The sequence below is a fragment of the Podarcis erhardii genome (genome assembly GCF_964252035.2).
Source record: "Podarcis erhardii genome assembly, chromosome: 13".
Lineage (NCBI taxonomy): Eukaryota > Metazoa > Chordata > Lepidosauria > Squamata > Lacertidae > Podarcis > Podarcis erhardii.
Window position 1 is genome coordinate 53,322,004 of NC_138502.1, and position 24,098 is coordinate 53,346,101.

At 47.9% G+C, this 24,098-nt stretch overlaps 1 protein-coding gene across 2 annotated transcripts; it reads right to left on the reverse strand.

Annotated features, from left to right (window-relative positions):
- Positions 1–12,316: 12,316 nt before the first annotated feature.
- Positions 12,317–23,255, reverse strand: TMEM119 (transmembrane protein 119). Of its 2 annotated transcripts, none has more exons than XM_081837156.1 (2): positions 23,120–23,255; positions 12,317–16,152 (listed from the first exon to the last, which is right to left on the reverse strand). In XM_081837156.1, the coding sequence occupies exon 2, from the start codon at positions 16,126–16,128 to the stop codon at positions 15,250–15,252; it is 879 nt and encodes a 292-aa protein (XP_081693282.1). In that variant the 5' UTR covers positions 16,129–16,152; positions 23,120–23,255; the 3' UTR covers positions 12,317–15,249. The 2 variants fall into 2 exon arrangements, with proteins under 2 accessions (XP_081693282.1, XP_081693283.1); XM_081837157.1 differs by lacking the exon at positions 23,120–23,255 and adding an exon at positions 18,600–19,998.
- Positions 23,256–24,098: the final 843 nt, after the last annotated feature.

The window sequence follows — 24,098 nt, forward strand, 5'->3', positions numbered from 1 at the left end:
AAATCCCTGAGGGCAGCCTGCCCCATGCTCCCTAAGCTGTCTCACAAAGACATCATCAGCATCCAAACAAGATTCAACTGCCAGTCCAGCTTCTGTGCATGAAATGGGGGTGCCATCTTGTCCTTTGCCAAATGTCTGACCCCGCTGCTGCTGCTGCTGCTGCTGCTGGGCTCCCCTTATATTCTTAACCAACCGACTATATCCAGCCTGTCCCAGGGGAGCATTTCAGATTGAATCACTTCCCCTTGCTTTACACAGGGGTAGTCAACCTTTTCATACCTACCGCCCACTAATGCATCTTTTTCGATGGTAAAATTTCCTTACCGCTCACCAGCACTCGATGGAAGGAGGATTCAGCTTGTGCCATAGAACCCCCTACCGCCCACCTAGAATCCTGAAACACCCACTAGTGGGCGGAAGGGTCCAGGTTGACAATCCCTGCGTTACACACTCCAGAGAGCTGCCCAGCACCAGCAGTGAGGTGGGTCCACTCACGTGTGAATCAGCCCCACTAACAGAAGACATGAAGAACAGCGCTGCTGCCCATCTAGTCCAGCCTCCTATTCTCACAGTGGCCAGCCAGTGGGAAGCCCACAAGCAGGCCCTGGGTGTAAGAGCCCTCTCCTGCATTTTCCAGCAACTGGTATTCAGAAGCATTCCTCTGATCATGGAGGCAGAGCACAGCCATCCGGGCTAGTAGCCATCCCCCCCCCCATGAAATTATCCAGTCCTCTTTTAAAGCCAGCCAAGTTTGTGGTTATCACTGCTTCCTGTGAGAGGGAGTTCCGTAGGGAGTTGCATAACTGCTGCATGAAGTACCCTCTTAAATCCCGAATCTTCTAATGCTCAGCTTCAGCGGATGCTGTACATAAATACCCTCAACAATTCTGCTTTGCATCCCTCTGCGAGTGAGAAACGCTTGCCACTTTTGTAAGGGACTTGCGAGTATTCCAGTTCATGCTGAGCAGCAGTTGCTCTCTCATTGGAGGTCTGTGGCACGTCAAATAATTTATTAGTAGCTCAGGTTTCTAACTGAAATGTCTCTACAGCTGCTCCAGCATCGTGGTTTATAACAGCAGCTGTGCACCATAAGACAGACTTGCAGGCTGTAAAACTATTCCTGTTGCCAATGTGTCGCTCCTCAAATGCAGGAAAGGGGGGTTTATATATATATATAAAAACACATCTGAAATGTTTAGATTTTAAAAGCATCTGGTTCTTGAGGGAAAGTCAAGATGTCCCAAAAGGGGCAAAATCTGAAGGGCAGGGCAGCTCTGCCCCCTCCCAGTGCTGAGCTAAAGAACAAGGCTGCTTTTTGTGTCCAGCACAGCTCATGTCTAGCAATCAGACTCTTCTCCAGGGGTGTAGCAAATGATGTAGTGCAGGAGCTTCCTGTGATGTCCCCCATAGCCACATCCTTTTGGAGAGCCCCCAAAAGTAGGCAGCTGTTTTGATCCATCTACATACATAGCCCTCCCGAAAACAGCAGCACAAGATGCAATATTGTGTTTAATTTGCTGGATGCAAACCTTTGCAACAGCACTGCGTGTCTTGCTTAGTTGTGCATTTCCCAAGTTGGAGAACAGGGCTCTTCTCTTGTCTGAAGATTCAAGCCCTTCACCTGCCTTCTGGAGGTGGCCAGAAAAACACCTCTCAAAAAATGGCTGAGTACGAGAGGCTTGACTTCCTGGCGTTCTCTCCTGTTTTCTCAGAAGCCTCTCCAAAAGGCCCACTGATAATGCTTCCCCTTAGCCCACAGAGCGGCCAAGGCACCAGAAAAACCAGCATTAGGGCCTCTCAGCTTTTGCCTTTTTGCACAAATATGCTGGCTATTTCCTCCTTTAATCCCAGGAGAGAAATAGATTTCATGACAGCTTCCCCGCCCCCTTCCAGATGTGGCACTGAGACATGCAGGCGCTGGGGAAGAGAGGCTGGAAAGGAGTTGGGGGAAATCCAGCCTTCCATTACTATTTCAGAAACTGGAGGGAGCAAGAAGATATGCAGATCTCACAAAGGGCGTGCAGGCAATGACACGTGGCTGGTCTGCACGGTGGCAGAAGCGTCCAAAGCTTAACAGGGATCTCAGATGCAAAGAATAATCTCACTCCCTTGAGTGGATATTGAAACATGGCCTGTATTTTGAACAGTCATCTTCATTCTGTGGGGTGTTCCAGAAATTTGCAATTTAAAAGGGAAGGTGGCAGATCATGAATTCTGTCATTTCGACTGAAAGCACCCACTTGCGTGTTCACCTATGGTGAGTAGGAATCACCTGTAGATAATCAGGGGACATTACTTTAAAAAGGATTCTACTTTTATGCCTCTCAGTGCCACAAATGCATAATAAAAGCATGTGTGTTCAGATGGATTGCTAAAAAGAAAAAAGTGAATGCAAGTACAGTGGTACCTCGGAACTTGAACAGAATCTGTTCTGGAAGACCGTTCGACTTCTGAAACGTTCGAGTTTCAAAGTGCGGCTTCCAGTTGACTGACAGCTAGGTTTTTGCATAGTGGAAGCCGCGTTGGACATTAGTTTTCCAAGGATCGTTAGAAAACTGGAGCACTTCCTGGTTTTTGGCATTTGGGAACCAAAACGTTCAAGAACAGCCATTCAAGTTCCGAGGTACCACTGTAGTAGTTTTTGTCTATTTTTAAAGGATGAATTAAAAGAAATCATTACCTGGTGTCAGGTATCTCAGGCTCATTCTTCATTTGGAGCACAGGGGAAAGGGCTTACACACACTTGCCTTGTTTAAATCCTGAAGGGTGCTACTTCCCTAATATACAACTATTTGATCATGAAGTGTGGGTGCTAGAGGCCTTCGGATTGTATGGGGATCAGATTTAGGCCACCCAAACAAAGATCACAAATAAGAAGGAATCTGGACCCCCACCACCCCATTAAAACCATCTCTGCTCGCTTACAGGAAGCCTCACTCAAGGTCATCTTCCAATGGCACTGGACACCAGTCAGGCTGGCAAAAATGAATCCCTCCCTCTCCCCCATACCTTGAAAGGGTTGTGGAAAACATGGTTCATTCATTCATATTGAGTGAGAATGCCCCCACGTTAAAAACTTTTGGAGCAGCAAATACCCCACTATACAGTGGTGCCTCGCTAGACGAAAAGAATCTGTTCCGCGAGTCTCTTCGTCTTGCGGTTTTTTCGTCTTGCGAAGCAACCCTAATAGCGGCTTAGCAGATTAGCGCTATTAGTGGCAAAGCAGCTTGTCAGAGCTATTAGCGGCTATTAGCAGCTATTAGCGGCTTAGAAAAAGGGGGGGAAGCGAAAAAAAATCGCAAGACTCGCAAGACGGAAACGTCTTGTGAAGCAAGCCCATAGGGAAATTTGTCTTGCGAAGCGCCTCGAAAAACGGAAAACCCTTTTGTCTAGCGGGTTTTTCGTCTTGCGAGGCATTCGTCTTGCGGGGCACCACTGTATCTATAATTACAAGCCAACCTCTTTCTCCAAATCCTGCCTTAGCCCTAATATCTTTGGACATGGAGGGGCTCCATTTTACACGACAGAAAACCAACAGACTTCTTACTGACCACAACAAGATTAGCGATACCTCAGCAATGCAAGAACAAAACTGAAATACCCCTGAAGATATGGGAAAATAATATTTGGGATACAGCAATGTCTGAGCATCTCGGCAGACACAGGAGGGCAATTAAAGGCATAACAAAAAGAGACACCTTCCAAGAAAGGTGGACCCCTTTCTTGAACTGTGTTAATGACCAAAATCAAGACCTTGTTATCCCAACCACTCAATTTTCTCAGTGGAGAATCATAGAGTTGGAAGAGACCACAAGGGCCATCGAGTCCAACCCCCTGCCAAGCAGGAAACACCATCAGAGCACTCCTGACATATGGTTGTCAAGCCTCTGCTTAAAGACCTCCAAAGAAGGAGACACCACCACACTCCTTGGCAGCAAATTCCACTGTCAAACAGCTCTTACTGTCAGGAAGTTCTTCCTAATGTTTAGGTGGAATCTTCTTTCTTGTAGTTTGGATCCATTGCTCCGTGTCCGCTTCTCTGGAGCAGCAGAAAACAACCTTTCTCCCTCCTCTATGTGACATCCTTTTATATATTGGAACATGGCTATCATATCACCCCTTAACCTCCTCTTCTCCAGGCTAAATATGCCCAGCTCCCTTAGCCGTTCCTCATAAGGCATCGTTTCCAGGCCTTTGACCATTTTGGTTGCCCTCCTCTGGACACATTCCAGTTTGTCAGTGTCCTTCTTGAACTGTGGTGCCCAGAACTGGACACTCCAGGTGCCCAGAACTGGACACTCCAGGTGCCCAGAACTGGACACTCCAGGTGGGGTCTGACCAGAGCAGAATACAGTGGCACTATTACTTCCCTTGATCTAGATGCTATACTTCTATTGATGCAGCCCAGAATTGCATTGGCTTTTTTAGCTGCCGCGTCACACTGTTGGCTCATGTCTAGTTTGTGGTCAACCAAGACTCCTAGATCCTTTTCACATGTACTGCTCTCAAGCCAGGTGTCACCCATCTTGTATTTGTGCCTCTCATTTTTTTTTGCCCAAGTGCAATACTTTACATTTCTCCCTGTTAAAATTCATCTTGTTTGTTTTGGCCCAGTTCTCTAATCTGTCAAGGTCGTTTTGAAGTGTGATCCTGTCCTCTGGGGTGTTAGCCACCCCTCCCAGTTTGGTGTCATCTGCAAATTTGATCAGGATGCCCTTGAGTCCATCATCCAAGTCCTTGATAAAGATGTTGAATAAGACCGGGCCCAAGACAGAACCCTGTGGTACGCCACTAGTCACTCTTCTCCAGGATGAAGAGGAACCATTGATGAGTACCCTTTGGGTTCGGTCAGTCAGCCAGTTACAAATCCACTGAGTGGTAGCATAGTCAAGACCGCATTTTACCAGCTTCTTTACAAGAATATCATGGGGCACCTTGTCAAATGCCTTGCTGAAATCAAGGTAGGCTACATCCACTGCGTTCCCTTCATCTACCAGGGTTGTAATTCTGTCAAAAAACCAGATCAGATTAGTCTGATATGACTTATTTTTCAGAAATCCATGCTGACTATTGGTGATCACAGCATTCCTTTCTAGGTGCTCACAGACTGTTTGCTTAATGATCTGCTCCAGAATCTTCCCTGGTATTGATGTCAGACTGACTGGGCGGTAATTATTTGGGTCCTCTCTTTTCCCCTTTTTGAAAATAGGGACAACATTTGCCCTCCTCCAGTCTGCCGGGACTTTGCCTGTTCTCCAGGAATTCTCAAAGATGGTTCTGAGATCACATCTGCCAGTTCTTTTAATACTCTTGGATGCAGTTCATCTGGCCCTGGAGACTTGAATACATCTAAACTAGCCAAGTATTCTTGTACTATCTCCTTAGTTATTCTGGGCTATGTTTCCTCTGCTGAATCATTTGCTCCAAATTCTTCAGGTCGGGCATTGTTTTCTTTATCGGAGAAGACTGAGGCAAAGAAGGCATTGAGGAGTTCAGCCCTTTCTGTGTCCCCTGTTTGCATTTCACCATCTTCTCCTCTGAGTGACCCCACTGTTTCTTTGTTCTTCCTTTTGCTATTAACATACCCATAAAAGCCTTTTTTGTTGCTTTTAACCTCTCTAGCAAGCCTGAGTTCATTCTTTAGCTTTTCTGACTTTGTGTCTACACGTGCTGGCTATTTGTTTGAATTCCTCTTTGGTGGTTTCCCCCCTTTTCCATTTTTTGTACACCTCCTTTTTTAATCTTAACTTAGTTAAAAGTTCTTTAGATAGCCACCCTGGCTTCTTTAGGCACCTTCCATGTTTCCGTCTCATTGGTATTGCCTGAAGTTGTGCTTCTACTATCTCCCTCTTAACAAACTCCCAGCCATCATGAACTCCCTTTCCTTTTAGTATTGCTGTCCATGGGATCTCACCCAGCACTTCCCTAAGTTTTATGAAGTCGGCTTTCTTAAAGTCAAGAAATTGAGTCTTAGTATGCTTGGCTGCTCCTTTCCGCTGTATAGTAAACTTCAGAAGAGCATGATCACTCACGCCTAATGATCCTTCCACTTCTACCCCACTAACCAGGTCATCAACATTGGTTAGGACCAGATCTAAAATGGCTGTTCCTCTTGTTGCTTCTCCCACTTTCTGGACAACGAAGTTGTCTGCAAGGCCAGTGAGGAATCTGTTTGGCCTTATGCTCTTGGCTGAGTTTGACTTCCAACAAATATCCGGGTAATTGAAGTCCCCCATTACTACTATCTCCCTTCCTTTTGCATGCTTGGCCATCTGTTCCAGGAAGGCATAATCTATGTCCTCCGTTTGGCTTGGGGATCTATAGTAAACTCCCACAATGAGGTCACTGTTATTCTTCTCTCCCTTAATTTTGACCCAAATGCTCTCACTTTGGCTTTGAGGTTCTAAATCTTGGATCTCTTCACAGGTATACACATCCCTGACATATAACGCCACTCCTCCTCCTTTCTTATCTGGTCTGTTACTCTGAAATAGATTGTATCCCTCCATTATTACATTCCAATCGTGGGACTTATACCACCAGGTTTCAGTAATGCCTATTATGTCATATTTAGTTTGCTGTACCAAGAGCTCAAGCTCATCTTGTTTATTTCCCATGCTTTGCGCATTAGTGTACAGAGATTGAAGTCCATTAATCATTCCCCCGTGTCTCTTATTTAAGGATTTTTTTCCTCCCACCACTAGGTCTGCGTGCTGTTTGCTCCATTTGGTCTATGACATTTGGATGATCATCTTCATCAATTGATAGACTCCTACCTTCAGGAGCACTGTCTCCCTCCCCCACATTAGTCAGTTTAAAGCCCTCCTGATGAGGTTTCTGAGGTTTTTGGCAAAAACATTCCTCCCAACTGTTGTGAGGTGCAGCCCATCGCTTGCCAGAAGTCCATCTTCAAGAAACTGCAGTCCGTGATCTAAGAATCCAAACCGTTCCTGTTTACACCATATGCAAAGCCAGCTGTTCACTTCCACTATTTTTCCCTCTCTCCCTGGGCCACGTCGTTCAACTGGGAGGACAGATGAGATGACAATTTGTGCATTTAATTGCTTCAATTTCCTGCCCAGAGCCTCGTAGTCTCTTTTGATCTTCTGGAGGCTATTGCTTGCAGTGTCATTGGTTCCCACATGAACCAAGAGGAAGGGGTATTTGTCAGTGGGTTTTATGATTCCTTGCAGTCGTTCAGTTACATCTTGGATCTTAGCCCCAGGGAGACAGCACACTTCCCGAGACATCTTGTCAGGCCCACAGATCACTGCTTCTGTTCCCCTCAGTAGGGAATCCCCTATCACCACTACACGCCTCCTCTTAGGTCTGGTCAGGGTTCTTCCGTGAGCTGTCCGTTCCAAGGTCGCCTGCACATTCCCTGAGGACTGACTTTGCTGCTCGTCTTCATATACCTGATTGACTGTAATGAGGGAGAGATCCTCAAATGGAGTCTGCTCTTCGTCTTCCATGCTAGGGGGGAGGACCTCAAAGCGATTGTGTATTTCTAAACAATCAGAGCGAACCCTGGGCCTCCTACTTCTTTGAGTCACGTTTCTCCATATATCTGGCTCCTGTGTTGGTGAACTAGCCTCCTTCTCAGGGGAGTCCCCTGTCTCCTCCTTGGTGGAGACGGTGTGCTCTGTTGCTTCCAAGAAGAGCTCCAGCTCTCTAATTCTTTGGAGCGTAGCTAGACGTTCCTCCAGTTGCTGGACTTTGTCTTCTAAGAGGGCAATCAACATGCAATTGCTGCAGTTAAAGCTGCCTGCAACCTTTGGCAAGATGGCAAACATTGCGCAGGAACCGCAGGCGACTGCAGCTGTTCCCTCACCCTCCATCTTGAGAACGTGTCGTTGGGGGGTGGCTACAGCGGTCCTCCATCATAAAAAGCGTGCAGACAGGACAAATAATTCCCCCCCAAAAAAACCCTAGGTCTCCCCCAACAAACGTTTGAGACTAGCTCCCCTAAATCTAAAAGATGGATCAAACTGCAAGCTCTGATAAGCTCCTCCCACAGCTAATCACCTGCCTCAACAGAAACCCTGCCCCCTCTGACGTTTGCACAGGGAGAGCAGCTAATCAGCCACAAAGAAACACACACAGACACACCAGAAAACCCTTTTTGCTCCTTCTTCAGCTGCTGCCCTGCAAGAAGTAAAGTTAAGTAGTAGGTTTGAATACTGAATGTGTAAGCTTATGTATAAAGTCAATGGGTAGAACAAACAGCATTAAATGTACTGCTGGATAAGTGTTTAATGGTTCTTTTATTTGTTTAAAAATCAATAATAATTGCTTAAAACATTATAAGAATCATACCGGGAAAATAAACAACATTAGAGCAAAAGAACCTGAGAGGTGCATTGCTTCCTATGCCCATTGCTCCTTCCTATATGAAACTGATGGAGCGTGTCCACAAAATTGAGCCAAATGGTCCTGCTGAGAACTAAGGGGGACTGTAGTTTGGTTTAACAGTCAAATCCTCTTCCCAGGGAGCTCTGGGAATTGTAGCTCTGAGAAGAGAGCTGGGGTCTCCTCACAACTCTCAGCACCCTCAACAAACTACAGTTCCCAGAATTCTTTGGGGGAAGCCATGACTGGCTAAAGGGGCATCATATTGCTGTTGTGTAGAGTGTGGATCTGGCCCCTTTGGCTTCCCAGCCGCAGTCCACCAGATGCCTCTCGGAAGGCCACAAGCTGGACAGCAAGGAAGCAGCCCTAGCTTCTTCCCAGCAGCCCATATCCAGTGGCATTCATGGCTCCCCAGTGGCTATTCTAAGATACACTGCGGATGAACATGGAGGAACTATTATAACTTCCCATCTCAGTGGTGTCTCCCTGATTATGGCATGCTCTCCACTATCTGCTTTTGTGGGAGATTAGCAGCCAACTTAACAAAGGCATATTCTTGCTAGTTAGCATGAGAAGGGGCCAAGTCCACAGAGCCGCATTGCAGTATTGCTGAGACCATAGAAATACAACTGGTAGACAGGCCTTTGCATGATGTCATTTCCCCTTGGAGCATACAGTACTTGCGGTCCTCTCTCTTCCTTTGACCACCATTGGATACAGACATGCCTCCACTTGCTCCGCATCCCTGAAGCTGCTTATACAGTAGATATCAGTATGTTGCCTGCATAGTTTTGACTGCTGCCATTGCTGTGAACCAATGCATGAGTATAAGTAAGTAAATCTTTTTAAACTTACTTCCCAGGTTGTTGCCTGATTCTTTGTTAAGTGGGTTAGAAGGGGGGAGCCAGCTTATTTCATAGCTGGACTTGCTCAAAACAATATTTTACAGCCTGATTCCTATGCTTTACATTTTGCTGCCAAAGGTGGGAGTTTGAAACTCTGTTCAATCTGCACATGAGGGGCCTGACTCCAGCTATGGAGGCCAAGCCATTTTGGTTCATTGTGGTCATAAGAACCATCCAAGTTGGTGATCATCACTGGCTCCTGTGGGAGTGAGTTCCATGGTTCTAACTATTGCGAATTTTTGATTATTTGTATGTCGCTTTGAGTTTCCCTTTTGGGAGAGGGACAGTGGCTAATTAAAAAAAAAACCATTAATTAATAGTAAGTAACTTTGCATCAGCATCAATTTTTTAAAAACAGAAAGCACTTCTTGTGCAGTATTTTCATCACCAGCTGAGGCGCCATTTTGCTGACCCCAGAAAGTGCCTGGGGCTTTGGGGAAGGGGCCTGGCTCTGGGGCGGAGCATCTGCTTCGCTCCCACAAGGTCCTGGGTTCCATCTCTGGCACCATCTTTGGGTGGGACTGGGAGCAACCTGACCTGTAATCCTGGCAAGCTGCTGCCAGGAGAGAATACTGTAACTGTGTTAGGTGGGCCAGTGGTCTGATTCTGTCTACAGCAGCTTCCCCTGTTGCTAAGCAAACTATCTGGCCACAGACCAGAAGATGTGGCAAAGGAAGGACCAGCTGCGCATGGGAACTACCCAAATTGCCAGTGACCAGAGAGCTTCGTAAATGGCTCCCAACGCTTCTCTCACAGAATGGTTAGGGGTTTTTTCTCCCCATCTACTAATGCCAGACTTCAGTTTAGCCAGAACTGGACAGGTTTTGAAGCTTTCCCAGCTATTTACTGTCTTTTTAAAAAATAAAAATAAAAGATTTTGTGTTATATAGATTTAGATCAGTGGCCAATTCTTACCTATATAATTTGTTTGACCCCTAAACTAGGGGTGGCTAACACCCAATTAAGGGGTGTGATCAGGCTCTCACCCTCCCAAGCAAAATTGTCTGGTCCCTGCCAGATCCTGCCAATTTTGGTGATGGCATTCAAAATATTTTGTTGTATCTACTGTACATTTTAGAATATTTAATGTGCACTATGCATTTAGACACCTTGTAATATATTATAACCAAATTCTGCCTGATGGCTCCTGAGGAGCAGGTTTCCGTATATGGTTGGTAACAATTGGATGCCATTTTGAATCAAGATGGTGGGTTGAACTTTTCAGAACTGCATTCATTTTTTGGGTTTCTTTGACCTCTCAAACAACACTGAGTATGGGACATCCGCAGTTAAGACTTAGCTGGTTGTAGCTTGTGGGAGCTTGTGCCAGGAGCCTGTGAATGCCCTCATTTAGTGGGGGCGTTTGAGGGGAGGCCCTACACACACTCCAAGAGACATGGAGGGCGAGGGCCTGCAGCACCTGCACCATGTTGGTCTTCCTGCCAGAGAGCATGCAAAAGTACACTTGTAGCAAGTGTGCACAGGATGCCTCATTGGAAGAGAAGGTGCAACAACTTGAGGCCTGCCTAGCCACATTTCCAGCTACAGGACAAGATGCGGAGTTTCTTGACAGAGCTGAGTGGAATGTGCTGGAGCAGCAACACAGGTGAGGTGCCTGTAAGGAGGAGGAAGATTGCCCGTTGCAGGAGATGAACCCCTGGAGGAATGTGGCACACCAAAGTAGGACTGTCAGGAACCATGTTGTATCATTGGAGCTGCAAAAACAATTCCATGCTCTCACCTTGGACACCGATTCTGGACCAGAGGAGCTAGGACAGCAGTTGGTGACCTCAGAATACACCGAGGGGGCTGTGGAAGGTACAGTGCACAGAATGACTCCAGAGTAGGAAGAGATGGGGGGAGATGGACTTGGAGGAGTCATTTTCCATTCTTGACCCTTCACATCCAAGGCTACTGATTGTGGATGAGTACGCAGATAACCCACTTGCTACCTTCCAAGGAAATGATCTCAGAGAAAGGGAATTGCAGTCTGGAGAAGGCAAGTTGAAGGAGAAGGAAGTACTCAAGCCATAAGGCTCCTGCCTTTATAACCTATCCTAATAATATCCAGATAATCTCCAATAAGCAATATGGGGAAATTCATTATATTGGTCCAAATACAGGGATTGGGAGAAATATGTCCAGATGAGAGGCCCTAAACTCCTACCCTGCTAGCAATCTATTTTCTGATTCTGGGCCAGAGGAGCAAGAACTGCAGTTGCAAACCTATGAATACACCGAGGTGGCTTTGGAGCATGCAGTGTTTAGAATGATCCCTGCTGCTCCTCAGAGGCGGCAGAGACAAGTGGGGGTGGTGGGTGACTCCCTACTGAGGAGGACAGAGGCTGTAGTGTGAGGAGGAAACAGGGTGTGCCAGGAGATGTCTTTTGGGTGCAAAGATTCATGATGTGACAAGAGAAGTCGCTGAGTCTTATAAAGCCCACTGACCACAGCCCTGAAGTCTCTGCATAAGGGATGCTCTGGACCTGGCAACTCTCGTTCTAATCACTTCCCCAAGGCTAGCCCAAAATATTTTGCTGTCTGAAGCAGAATAGGCTGTAGCACCCACCCTCCACTGCCCAGGTCAAAGCACTCAGTGTTCATGGCTGGCCAAGTTAACTTGGCACCCAATGCAGAAAAACCCACAAGTGCCCCTCCCATGGAAAGAAGGAATCAATGCAGAACATAACCACCACTTTGATCCCCATCCACAACACCCAAGTGCCTCACTCTACTCAATGGTAGGGCTGGCCCTGCATCCTTCAAGAGAAAAGCTATTTGAGGTGGAGGCTTGTTTGTGTCCAATGGAATCTGATATCCGCCCTCCCCTGAATGGACGCTCTTACACAGAGACATATCACACTTATAGCAGATTAAAAAGAAAACGTTTCTAAACTTCTGTTTCAAAAGCAGTTTACCACAGAGCAGCACACAGAAAAAAACAAATAACTGAAAAATGGAACATAGGTCTGCATAGGAATGTATATTTGTGTGCATGGGTAACTGAAGGTTTAAAGAGGTTGTGAAAGGAGGGGCAGGGAATATACATTGCAGTCTGCAACTTTACTTAATTAATTTGTTTAATATTCAGGTTATTAAGTAATTGGTTAGATTTCAGTTTATAAAAATGCAGAGATAACCCCTCTGGTTTATTTCTCTGAATCTCTTTGGGCAGCTGCTGTGACTTCTGGACGAGATGGCAATGATTTCAGATATTCTGCGGCGGTTGCCCAGGGAGCGAATACTGTTTTGCGAAGCCTGCCAACATTTTCCATGGAAGAGTCCAAGAGAGTAGCTTTGGTGGATGCCATTCTTAGGAATCCCTGTACTGGTCGTCATTCCCCTTCCACACTTAATGCCAAAGTAGTTTTGCAAAAGGGCCCCAAACTCTGTGCAGTAAGTAGCCTTGGCCTTTTTTTACCCTGTGTCGTTTTAAACAAAATGTTTTTCAGAACATGGCATAACCACTGAAGGGGAGAGTTGCTTTCTCCATCAGAGAGAACGGGCACTTCCAGATAAATCATTATTTCTGCCCAAGTAACTCTAGGCCCGAGGTTCCTGGTTGAGGCCCTGTAGCCCTTGACCCCCAGAATCTTAATCAGCCAAGGACCTCTGGCCCCTCATATTGCCTTTGCTCCCACTGGTCATGCAATGGGATCCCGGAAGCTGTTCACCTAAAAACCACCCAATCCCTGGTGCTTGTTGAACAAGAAAGGATGAGGGGGCGGCCTACCCGGGTTGTTGGGTCCTCCTGGGTTTGAATGCAAGGGGCTCCAGGGTTCTAATTCTCCACAGCACCCCAGGAGAATGGTGTGCGTGGTATTGTGCGATAGAAGACCATCACAAGAGCACACGCCTCTTTGGTGGCTTCCAGCACCTGGTATTTGGAAGCATATTGGGAAATTTAAATGGAGGCTGGACACAGCCAGCCAGAAAGCGGGCAGGGCAAACATCACTAATGCATTGCAGGGGGTTGGACTAGATGGCCTTTGGGGGTCCCTTCCAACTTTACAATTCCATGATCCCAACCTAGTTCCCCAAGCCCCTCCATGGCACACAGCCACAGCTGAAAATGAGGGGCCACCAGCCAGGACTGACAAATCCCTGTTCTTAAAGAGAGCATAACCATCAATTTTTTTTGTTGGCTTTTGTTGACTTCAGAGAGGGCTTCCCTATTATCTTGTGTTCTGAGGAATGGCCACAGTCATAAATATTATCAGAACCTTTGTGAAGAAGCTTGGCGAAAATGGTCGTCCCACAATAAAACCCTCCGCTCAAATTCTTCAAGGCTTGTCACATATAAAGATAAAGAGTTTCTTGGTCCAGCTGTAACGTTTGCTAAAAGTATTCCTCTCTTTCCTGAGCAGGCCAGAGAAGAAAACGTCTCAGAATCCCAAATGGAAACAACAAAGCCCCTCAAAAGTCCTTCACAAAAGTACAAAAGTGAGTTTTAAAACAAATTAGTTTACCTCCCCCGAACCCTGTCAGAGCTGGTAGAAAGTGTAAAAATGTCCAGCCAACATTACTGGCATTTTAGGCAGATTTTTTGAGTTTCCCAGATATATGCTGTTTCTGCAGATATTATAAATTCAAAATTATCTTAAGATCCTTTGCTGATGATACAAATGTTTCGGGGTTCAAGTGGCATGAAAGGTCAGTTCTGGTGTGCTTCTCTTGCACATGATTGATGTCCTCTCCACCCCAAAATTCTTGTAATAATATAAATGCCTGAATGTTTGTGAAACTTTAAGCATGCCAGTCAATCAGCTGGGCACATCCCAGACCCGAGCCCATTCTCTTGAGCAAGGATCTTCTGTAGGATTGTTTGAGCACTGAAATTGACCACGAAGGCATCTGTGGTGTCAAAGTTGGTGTCTCTCTGGCTGGTGTCAGAAGTGGCATCCATTATCAAGTCCAACTGAGGTTTCTGTGTCATGTGGATGGGAGTTAAAACCTAACATCACGAAAAAATATCCAGGAGAGATCTGGGGAGCAGAGCTGCCCTGAAAATTCAGGACTGAATCTTGGACCAAGAACCTCTAACAAAGATTGTCAGGCCACAGGCCTACTTGTAAACAGCGGCAGAGATTTGTTCTGAGAGGTGAGCTCTGCTTCCACCCAGACACCTTCACTCCTCAAAGGGCACATAAACTCAGCTTCAGACTGAATCCAGATTGTCATTTTGCCAGCCACATTTTAAAGCATCATGCATTGTTCTTTTATCAACAATTTGTTCAGCACCTGAAAAAAGGCTCCAAGTAAGAGTGAGATGGCTTTGTGATTGACACGAAAGGCTGACCAATCAGTTCTAAGTCCTGTGGTAAGTCCTACTTCCAAAAAAGGCGGGTGCGGTGGCTTTGTAATTGACCCAAAGGCTGGCCAATGGGCATGTTGCACAGCCTTGCTTCAAAAGGAGCGATTGGCTTCCTGATTACCCAAAAGGCCAGCCAATCAGCACTGTGTAAATTCAGCTTTGGCAGAAAACCAGAATGGGTTACTGATCCCAGGGAGAGTATAGAATATGGAGCAGCCAGGCACTCACCTGGAAAGTGGGGATTGGGTAGGCAGCTACTATTATTGGGGACTGCTAAAAAAACCTCATCCAGAACTGGGCCTGAACCACAGGTTCTACCATATCTATTCACAAAAACGTGTTTCAAAATAGGTTTAAACCCAACAGTGGTTTCAGTCCTATATTTGGATCTCAGTCAGCGCTCAGTGCTGGATCTCCTCCAGTCATCCTCACCTACTAAATAATACATTGTACTTGCGTCAGAGGAGAGTGGCTGAGTCATTCAATGAAGAGACTGTTAAGGCAAACCTCAGTATGCTACTGCTAATGGGGCATCTCTAAAATGGAGGTGGGAAATGTCATCTACTGAAGGGCCTGGTGTTGCCCACAGAGTAAAAGTAAAGTCCATCACAGGTTCAGTATGATCAGCTTTTCAACACGATAGCCAGCAGATGGAAAGCCAAGCAATGGAGTCCCTGTGTCCTAGTCTCCTGAGGTGCAAGTACTATCAGGGGGTGAAGCCCCCGGCTCATCTGCCTCACTTTCTGAGACTTGTCCTGTGGAATTATCAGGCCCTGGTGATTCCTTGGGCTCTTCTGGAGATGCTGGGTGAGTTTCTTCTTCCACCTGTTGATCCTTCACATCTTCACCATTGATTTCCTCATCTACCGAGTTTGGCAGGGCTGGAGTCTCAGCCTCCTCTGCTGGACCATCCTCTTCTTCTGGAGTGGCTTTCTCTTCCTTCTCAGCCTCTTCCATCATCTTTGTCCCTTCCTTCTTGACGTTGGTTGCCGTGTCCTCCATTTTGGCACTCTCCCCGTTCATCGTGGCAGCCTTGGCTGGGGATTTGAGGTTCTGTGCAGCGGCTAAAATATCTGCCTGCAGCTGCTTAGTGGAGTCAATGGGCTCTTCCTGGTCGGCATCAGACAGCTTCTCTGGCACTTCGGTGAAGGCCTTGGCCCCTCCTGACTTGTCGTTCTGGTCCACGTACTTCTTCTTTGGAAAAGATGATGGATAGTAGGCCGAAGCCTTGTGTTTCTGCCGGACGATGACGGCGGCACACACAATGAAAAGGAAGAGGAAGACCAAGGAGCCGACCACAATGATCAAGAGCATGTACTTCTGGAAGAAGTCCACAATCCCGTCCAATATGTTGAGGGATGTTGAAGTCCCATTCACAATGAGGTCATTCAAGGTGGGGTTTGCACCTAGTGTCACGCTTGCAGGGGGTGGGATGGAGGATGCCCCCTCGCTCTCTCCGCTGCCACCGTTGTCTTCAAGCCCTGCTTTGTGTATGGATCTTGAGGCACACAAGGGCACCATCAGCATAACAAGCAGGCAGGTGTCCATCAGGATGGCCATGTCAGTGGTTGGTTGTGGCTAGTTCTTTGGAAAAAACAACAAACACACACACACAAACAAACAAACAAACAAACAAACAAACACAAAGGAATGGTTATTCTTAGATGTGTAGCATGCGCAAATGGTCAAGGTAAAGGTAAAGGTACCCCTGCCCATTCGGGCCAGTCACTCTATAGGTCAGGAGCCAGCACTGTCCGCAGACACTTCCGGGTCACGTGGCCAGCGTAACAAGCTGCATCTGGCGAGCCAGCGCAGCACACGGAACGCCGTTTACCTTCCCGCTGGTAAGCGGTCCCTATTTATCTACTTGCACCCGGAGGTGCTTTCGAACTGCGGTTGGCAGGCGCTGGGACCGAACGACGGGAGCACACCCCGCCGCGGGGATTCAAACCGCCGACCTGGCAATCGGCAAGTCCTAGGCGCTGAGGTTTTACCCACAGCGCCACCCGTGTCCCATGCACAAATGAGCTAAGTCCCATTCTTAGACCTGGAGGAACTTCTTCCATGGGGGTGGGGGGCTTGCTAAAGTTAATGGTGAGCCTCTTTGCACATGCTCAGTGGGTCTCTCATCTGTCCTAATGACTTCACATATTTGACAACTAGTTCTGGGCTTAAGCTCTGGTGAATCCCTACCTCAAACTGAGATGTGGACATAAGCAAAAATAGCCAATGAAATCCCACGAAATCGACACATTCAGTGAAGTTTCAGGCCCAGCTAGAGGTAGGGCTTCTTCCATACATACACAGTTCATGGACAAGGTATGTTACTTCTTCCCCACTCCTCTCACTCTTGTTGGCTAATGGAATTGTAGAACTGCAGAGTTGGAAGGGACCCCAAGGGACATCTAGCCCAACCCTCTGCAATGCGAAAATTGCAGCAAAAGAATCCCTGGCAGCTATCCTACTCTACTTATAAGCCTCCAATGAAGGGAGCCCATCACCTTCCGAGGCACTTCATTCCGCTCATACCCTCAGGAGGTTCTTCCTAATATTTAGTTGGAATCTTCTTGCTTCTCATTTGATCCACTGCCTCCCCCAAAGCCAAATTTAAAAGTCACTCTCCACCGCCTGGGATAGTGGTGGTCCCCCTGCAACCCTCCCCCCAAAATGAGATGCAAAATAGTTTTGCCTCCTCTCATTTTCGCTAATGAAGTGACCTTTCCCAAAGTTACAGAAAATCAAAGCAAACTCTTTTTCTGAATTAAAATGGAAAAGGTTTCCTTCTGGTGTGAAAGGCTAAGTTTTCTCCAAGAGAGTTGCCCTCAGACGACTTGCCCACCGCCTGTTCCATTGAGAGGTCATAGCTCAATGGCAGAACACCTGCTGCACAAGCGGAAGGTCCCAGGTTCATCTCCCAGCAGCATCTCAGGGAGCAGGTGGTGGAGAGGAGCTGCCAGTCAGAGTAGACAAGACTGGGCTAGGTGGATTAAGACCAGGGATATGACCGTGACTCATAGCTCTGCAGAAGCCAACTCTGTATGTGTCAGCCCAGAAGAGCGGCTCAGGCAGGCAGCCTCCTCTGAAGGAGGCTATTTCTGGTCTGTCCGTACAGTCAGGAGTGATTGAACGATCCTAATGCCATCCAGTCAAGAGTCCGAGGCAGAAGGAGATCAGAAATGCCCCCCTTGTCAGGAGGGGAGCATACAGTGAGGGGGGGGGGGGGGCTTTGGGCCGACAGAGATGTTTGGATGGTCTAAATTCATTTATTTCTCAACATGCAGAGTTGGGAGCTTACTGGTTTAGGAGTTCTAATAAATCTCTGATCAGATCCTGGCCTGAGCACACCACACTGGTTGGTGGGTAAATTCCTGAGATTTGAGGTTTGCAATGGAAACTGTTACACAGACCAAAGAGCGCAGACTCAGGCATGCAGCCCCGGCTGATCCAACTCAAGGTTTACTTCACCAGCTGTTGGATCTGTCAGTAGATCTAGACAGATGTTTAAATGCTGCTGTTTCTGTTCTGACTCTCCAGTGACACACACCCAGTTTTTAATGTGGAAAACAAAGAGGGCTTCCTCCCCCCACCCACTTTGCCTTCTTTGGAGCTCTGCCTTCTGCCCTCGGTGCTGCACCCCAAATCCCAAGTGCCAGCCTGGCAGTCAGGAGGTGCCACTCTGCACATGTCTGGAAACTAACATGCTCCTCCAGAATTTTCTTCTCCTCTGCTCCTTTTTCTAAGCAACATATTCAGAGCCCAGATGTTCCTGCTGAAAGGAGCTGTGCCTGATGCAAGCAGTTTCCCCTTGACTCAAATGCAACGTGCCCAGAACCTTTGCCAAGTTTGGAGACATTAACTTCCTGAAAAACTGCTAACTGAAACCCAGTGTGCAGCCTCAGCATCTGGAACAGCCAGAGGTCCCTGGATGAATCATCTGGTAATGTGTAGCCTCAAAAGAGCCCTGCAGCTGATCAGGCCCAGAGCTCATCTAGTCCAATGGAGACCAGCCCAGATGTGTCCGAGAAGCTCACCAGCAGGGCATGAAGGTGGCAGACACCCGCTGTTGTGTGTCCTCAGAATCTGGCCTTCCAAGCTGCCTTGCCTCTGAACAAGGAGTTTCCATCTGGCTCACAGCTGATGACCAGTCTCTCCAAGGATGTTTCATCCAATGCAAATTACAAAGACTTTTGAAATCCGTATATGGGGATGTGTCCTTTGCAACAGATATTTAGGCTTCTTACTTCCACTGGAAAGGAACATTCCACCCAGATGATACTTCAAGAAAAGGATTTCTCCTTTATCATCTCTCCCTGACCCCTTCATCGGCTCTTCTCTCCTTAGGAGCAAGTTAGCCCCTGATCCACAAAATCCAGGCAGGGCACTGACACAAGGGCCCTCTGTAATTGTTTCTCTACAGCCCTTGGTATTCAGAGGTAGACTGCCTTTGGGCATGGAAGCTCTGTGGATCTACCAAGGCTAAGCTGTCAATATCCTCCCCACCATGAAACCCAATTTGAGCTCCATCCTTGCAACACTTCAGCAGGAATCCAGAACTTTTGTGCTTGCCAGAAATGCGGGGGAAAGGGGGTCCTCTAGCCCAACCCCCTGCAATGCAGGAGTCTCAGCCAAAGCATCCATGACAGATGACCATCCAACCTCTGCTTGGAAACCTCCAAGGAAAGAGAGTTCTTGCACCCTCCCTTGAGAACCAGGGTCAGCAGGATCCCATCAAATGGATCAGCCATATCTGGCCTGCAGCCTCTCTCCAGATCCCAGTGACAGGCCAAATTCCATACATTTCTGTGATGGAAATAGGAACGTCCCATTCCACCATGGTTTCTTTCCTATTTATACCCCACACATCTGACTGGGTTGCCCGAGCCACTCTGGAAAGCTTCCAACATACATAAAAACATAATAAAACATTAAAGAAAAAACCCTTCCCTATACAGGACTGGCTTCAGACGGCTCAGGGGTTGGATAACTCCATACCCTCCAACATTTCTCCAATGAAAACAGGAACGTCCTAAGGAAAAGCGTGACATTCCGGGATCAAATCAAATCTGGGGCTTTCCCTGGAAAACAGGGACATTTGGAGGGTCTGAAATTCTTCAAACTCTAAATGCACACAGTCTCCCCCATCCTTCTGCCTCCTTTCTTCCTCCTCCTCCCTAGATGCATAAAATATCCCCTAAATCCCCTCTAGTTTTAAAAGCTGTGTAATCTGAGAACTGCCCCATCTCTTCTGAGCTGGAGAAAATCAACTGGCAATTAAATCAGCAGACAGGACCTTCCTCTGGACTCTGAGCACAAACCTTCTCAGATAGCCAGCTGCATAATGCAAGCTTTTAATTCAATTTTGTTTTCATCAGGTTGTTATTCTTCAAAGGCATCCCACAATCTTAAAGCAGCTGATCTACCAAATAATACTGTTGATTTGATTGCACCAAAGTCTGTGCTACTCCTTTAACAATTCAATCATATAAATTTAATAATAATAATAATAATAATAATAATAATAATAATAATACCGGTAATTTAAAAGGCAGTAACATTTAAAAAAGCAAACTACCCCACATTAACATCAATAGAATATATACTACCTATGATTCAGAAATATTTATATACTGCCTTTGATTCAGAAATATTAAGATGGTGCAGAGTAAGTAACGCACAAGTTAATTAAAATGACACATTAAATAGCAATGAAGAGCTAATTAACTGCTTTATTTGCTTCTGTTTTGTAGTTTCAGATTCTTCTGCTTTATATTTGTCTGTGGTGTGGTGGTTTTTTTCATCTTTATGTTCATATTTGAAGCCACTGTGGATGGTGCCCTTGTACGCCTCCTTCTGGCAGCTCCTTTGGCCAAGTTGGTGCCAAATGTATTGCTCTGCTTTCCTTTGGACCCCATCAGCAAGTCTGGGCAGCCCAGACCCTCCAGACACACTGCCCAGGCCTGCACCCTGGGGAAGTCACTTTGGTGCTGCTAACACAGCAAAAACAAGGGCTACAGGTTGCTTCCATCGGTGGGAGAGATCATTGTCTCTCACTGGTCAGCTGGGCCTGCCTTAAGCTGGGCCGCCCCAGTCAATAAGTGCTGACCCGCCACGGTCCGCCTGCTTCAATGGGTGCTGGAGCTCAGAGAGAGAAAACGCCCTGGTGCATCTGCAGCAGCACTACCGGATGCCTTCATCTGCCCCAGCTGCAACAAAACATGTCTCTCCCATATTGATCTCTACAAGCCACAGCAGGTGCTTCAGCCTTCCAGTGGTTTGACTTCACCCCCAAAGGTGACAGATGGATGCCAACAACAATGTGGTCTTTGTACAGATATCAAATCCTCTAAAGAAGCAAAACAAACCACCACAGGAGAAATCTGGGGTCACATGCTGCTCCATTGGCACCACTAACACCACCAAGTCAAGAGACTCCTGGGTTGCAATGGTGGTTGGGCCTGTCCTTCACCTGACTACAAATGGGACCAGTGCTAGATGACCCATAGGGTCCCTTCCAACTCTATACTCTGTGATTCTGTGAAATCAAGATTATGTGAACGCTACAATCAGCCCCCGCAGGACACGGCTGGCGTTCCATGGCAAGCCCAAGGCTGTCGGTGGCCGGGGGTGGCAGTAGAAGGCCACTTCCTGTGCTCCTATGTCTCTCTAGATCACCCCATGGCAGGCCACCTGGGACTGGTGCCCTCAGCACCCTCCCGATAGTCGGTTGGTAACCCCTGAACAAAATACCTAGAAGGTCTGGTGGATTTGGAGTGAGGCTTACATGCAAATCCTGCCTGATTACGCCCATGTTCTGATTTTGCCACAGGAATCCGCAGTGTGGGGAAGGATTGGCAGAGCCATGCTGCACACGCCTGAGCCTGAATCTAACTTGCTGGCCACAGGGCAGGGAACCATGGCAGGAGGAGCAGCTGTGATTCTCCTCCACTCAGTGGCGTAGCGTGGGGGGTGCAGGGGGGGCCGGCCGCACCGGGCGCAACTTCTGGGGTTAGGGCAAATCCACGGGTTAGGGGGCGCAAATCCACGGGTTAGGGGGCGCAAATCACTTGCCTTGCCCCGGGTGCTGACAACCCACACTACGCCACTGCCTCCACTCCTGTTGTATGGATGTTTTTGGTGTGGAGGCCAAAGAGGTAGCTAAGGAAGGTGGGCTTCAGCTCAGCCCCCCTCCCCCATTACCCATTTTCAGTGCTGAGAGCAGACCCCAGGACATATGAAGAGCCAGTGTGGTGTAGCGGTTAGAGGGCTGGATTACTAGGACCTGGGAGACTAGGGTTCAAATCCCCCACTCAGCCATGAAGCTCCCTGGGTGACCTTGGGTGCCAGCCACTGCCCCTCAACCCCACCTACCTCACAGGGTGGTTGGGGGGATTAAACGAGGAGAGGGAGAACTATATAGGCTACCTTGAGCTTCTTGGAGGAAAATGTGGGTTATAAATACAAGAAATAGTAATAATGATTAACACCTCTGAGCATGTGCAGAATGCTCTGCGTGTTTCTTCCCCCTGCAGCCCCGCCACTGCATGACCACAAACCCCCATGTGTGCCACAAATCCCAAGGAAAGCACAAACCCCAGGTTGTGTTGAGGAATCTCTGCTTCATAGCCAGGGTCTTGGGGAACAGACCTCTGGGAAGTTCTCCTGCATATACACACACACAAAGTTCATTTCAACAGTGCAGGAGAATTTCCCAGGGAGCTGCCCCTAAATTTTGAGTTTTCCTAGGGAATAGCAGCCTCATCTTCAGTGCGCAAGGCAGAAGCAGAACGGGTTCATCTAGGACAGAATTGATTACCGGGTCCTTCTGCCTCTTCACAGGAACATCAGAAGAGCCTGGCTGCTGGATCAGGCCAAGTGGGACCCATCTAGCCCAGCACCCTGTTCTCACAGTGCCCTACCAGATGCCTCAATGGGAAACCTGCAAGCAGGATCCAAGCACAAGAGCCCCGTCTCCCCTTCTGGCCTTCAGAAGCATTGCTGCTTCCAGTTGTGGAGGCAGCGCATAGTGGTCTGGCCAGCAGCCAGCATTGGCCTCTCCTCCCCCGTGAACTTATTCGGTCCTCTTTTAAAGACATCCAGGTTGGCGGACGCCCTGCCTCCTGTGGCACCAAGTTCCATGGCTTAACTCTGAGCTGCATAGATTCCTTTTATCTGTCCTGAAGCTTCCAGCGTTCAGCTTCCTGGGCTGCCCCCAAATTCTAGTGTTCTGAGAGAGGGAGGAATTTTCCCTCTGTCTGCTTTGTCCAGGCCACGTATACTTTTATGAACTTCTATTGCATCTTCTTCGCCTTTTCTCCAAACTAAAAGCCCCCAAGACGGCACCCTTTTCTTACAGGGGGGTTGCTCCGTCCCCCTTGAGCCACCCCGTTCCCAAGCAGGCGAGGCTTTTGTGGGGCCCCATCCTGCCCGCCCCAAAAGGCTGAGCAGCAGTTGCAAGCCTGCCAGAAGTCAGCGGGAGTTGAGAAAAGGTGGGGTGGCGATGGGCCCCCAAGGTTTAGGGCGAGGGGGGGGGGAGTTGCGGGCATTTACTCACGGGAGAGGAAACTTTGCTGTCTTCTGCTGACCTGGCTGCCTGCTCTGCTGCTGAGCGCAGCCCCTTCCTCCTCCGAGCTTGGCCGCTTCTGTGCCTGGCCAGCTTTTTTGCATTAAGTCTGGTTTCATGTGGGGACAGGGAGGGAGGGAGGGAGGGAGGGAGGGAAGGAAGGGGAGGGCAGCCCCCCACATGCGGCTCTCCTTTCCCTCCCCCTTTCTCCCGCAGGCAGCCGCCCTCCAAGCTGGGAGGGAAGGAGAGGAAAGGAGGCTGGATAAAGTTTTGCTCCGTCTGTGCATCCCTCCAAGGGGAAAGTTCCCAGCAAAGCCCGGGCCAGAGGGGGGGGTTTGTTTATCAAGGCAAGCAGCTGAGGAGTTAGGAAGGGGGGGGTGATGGTTGGTGGGATTAAAATCATCTCCCCAGAGAACATTCTTCCCAGAGGTGACATAATAAAATGACGCGTGCATGGAGAAAGACGACAGAGAAAAGTATTTCTTCCTCTCTCAGAACCCAGGGACATCCCATAAATCTTGAATGCCCTCAGATTCAGGACAGAGAAGAGGAAGGGCTTTTTCGTGTAGCACATAGTTACACTGTGGAACTCACTGCCACAGGAGACAGTGATGGCCATCAACTGGGATGGCTCTTTTAGAGCAGGCTTCCTCAACCTTGGCCTTCCAGATGTTTTGAGACTACAATTCCCATGATCCCTGACCACTGGTCCTGCTAGCTAGGGATCATGGGAGTTGTAGGCGAAAAACATCTGGAGGGCCAAGGTTGAGGAAGCCTGTTTTAGAGGACGGGGCGGGGGGGGGATCACAGAGGATAAGGTTACTAGTCAAAATGGCTGTGCTCTCCTTCTACAGTCGAGGCAGCAAGGCTTCTGAATCCCACTTGCTGGAGAGAGTTGCTCTCGTGCTCAGCTCCTGCGGGAGAGTGTCCTAGGACATCTGGTTGCCCCCAGTGAGAAGATGCTGCTGGG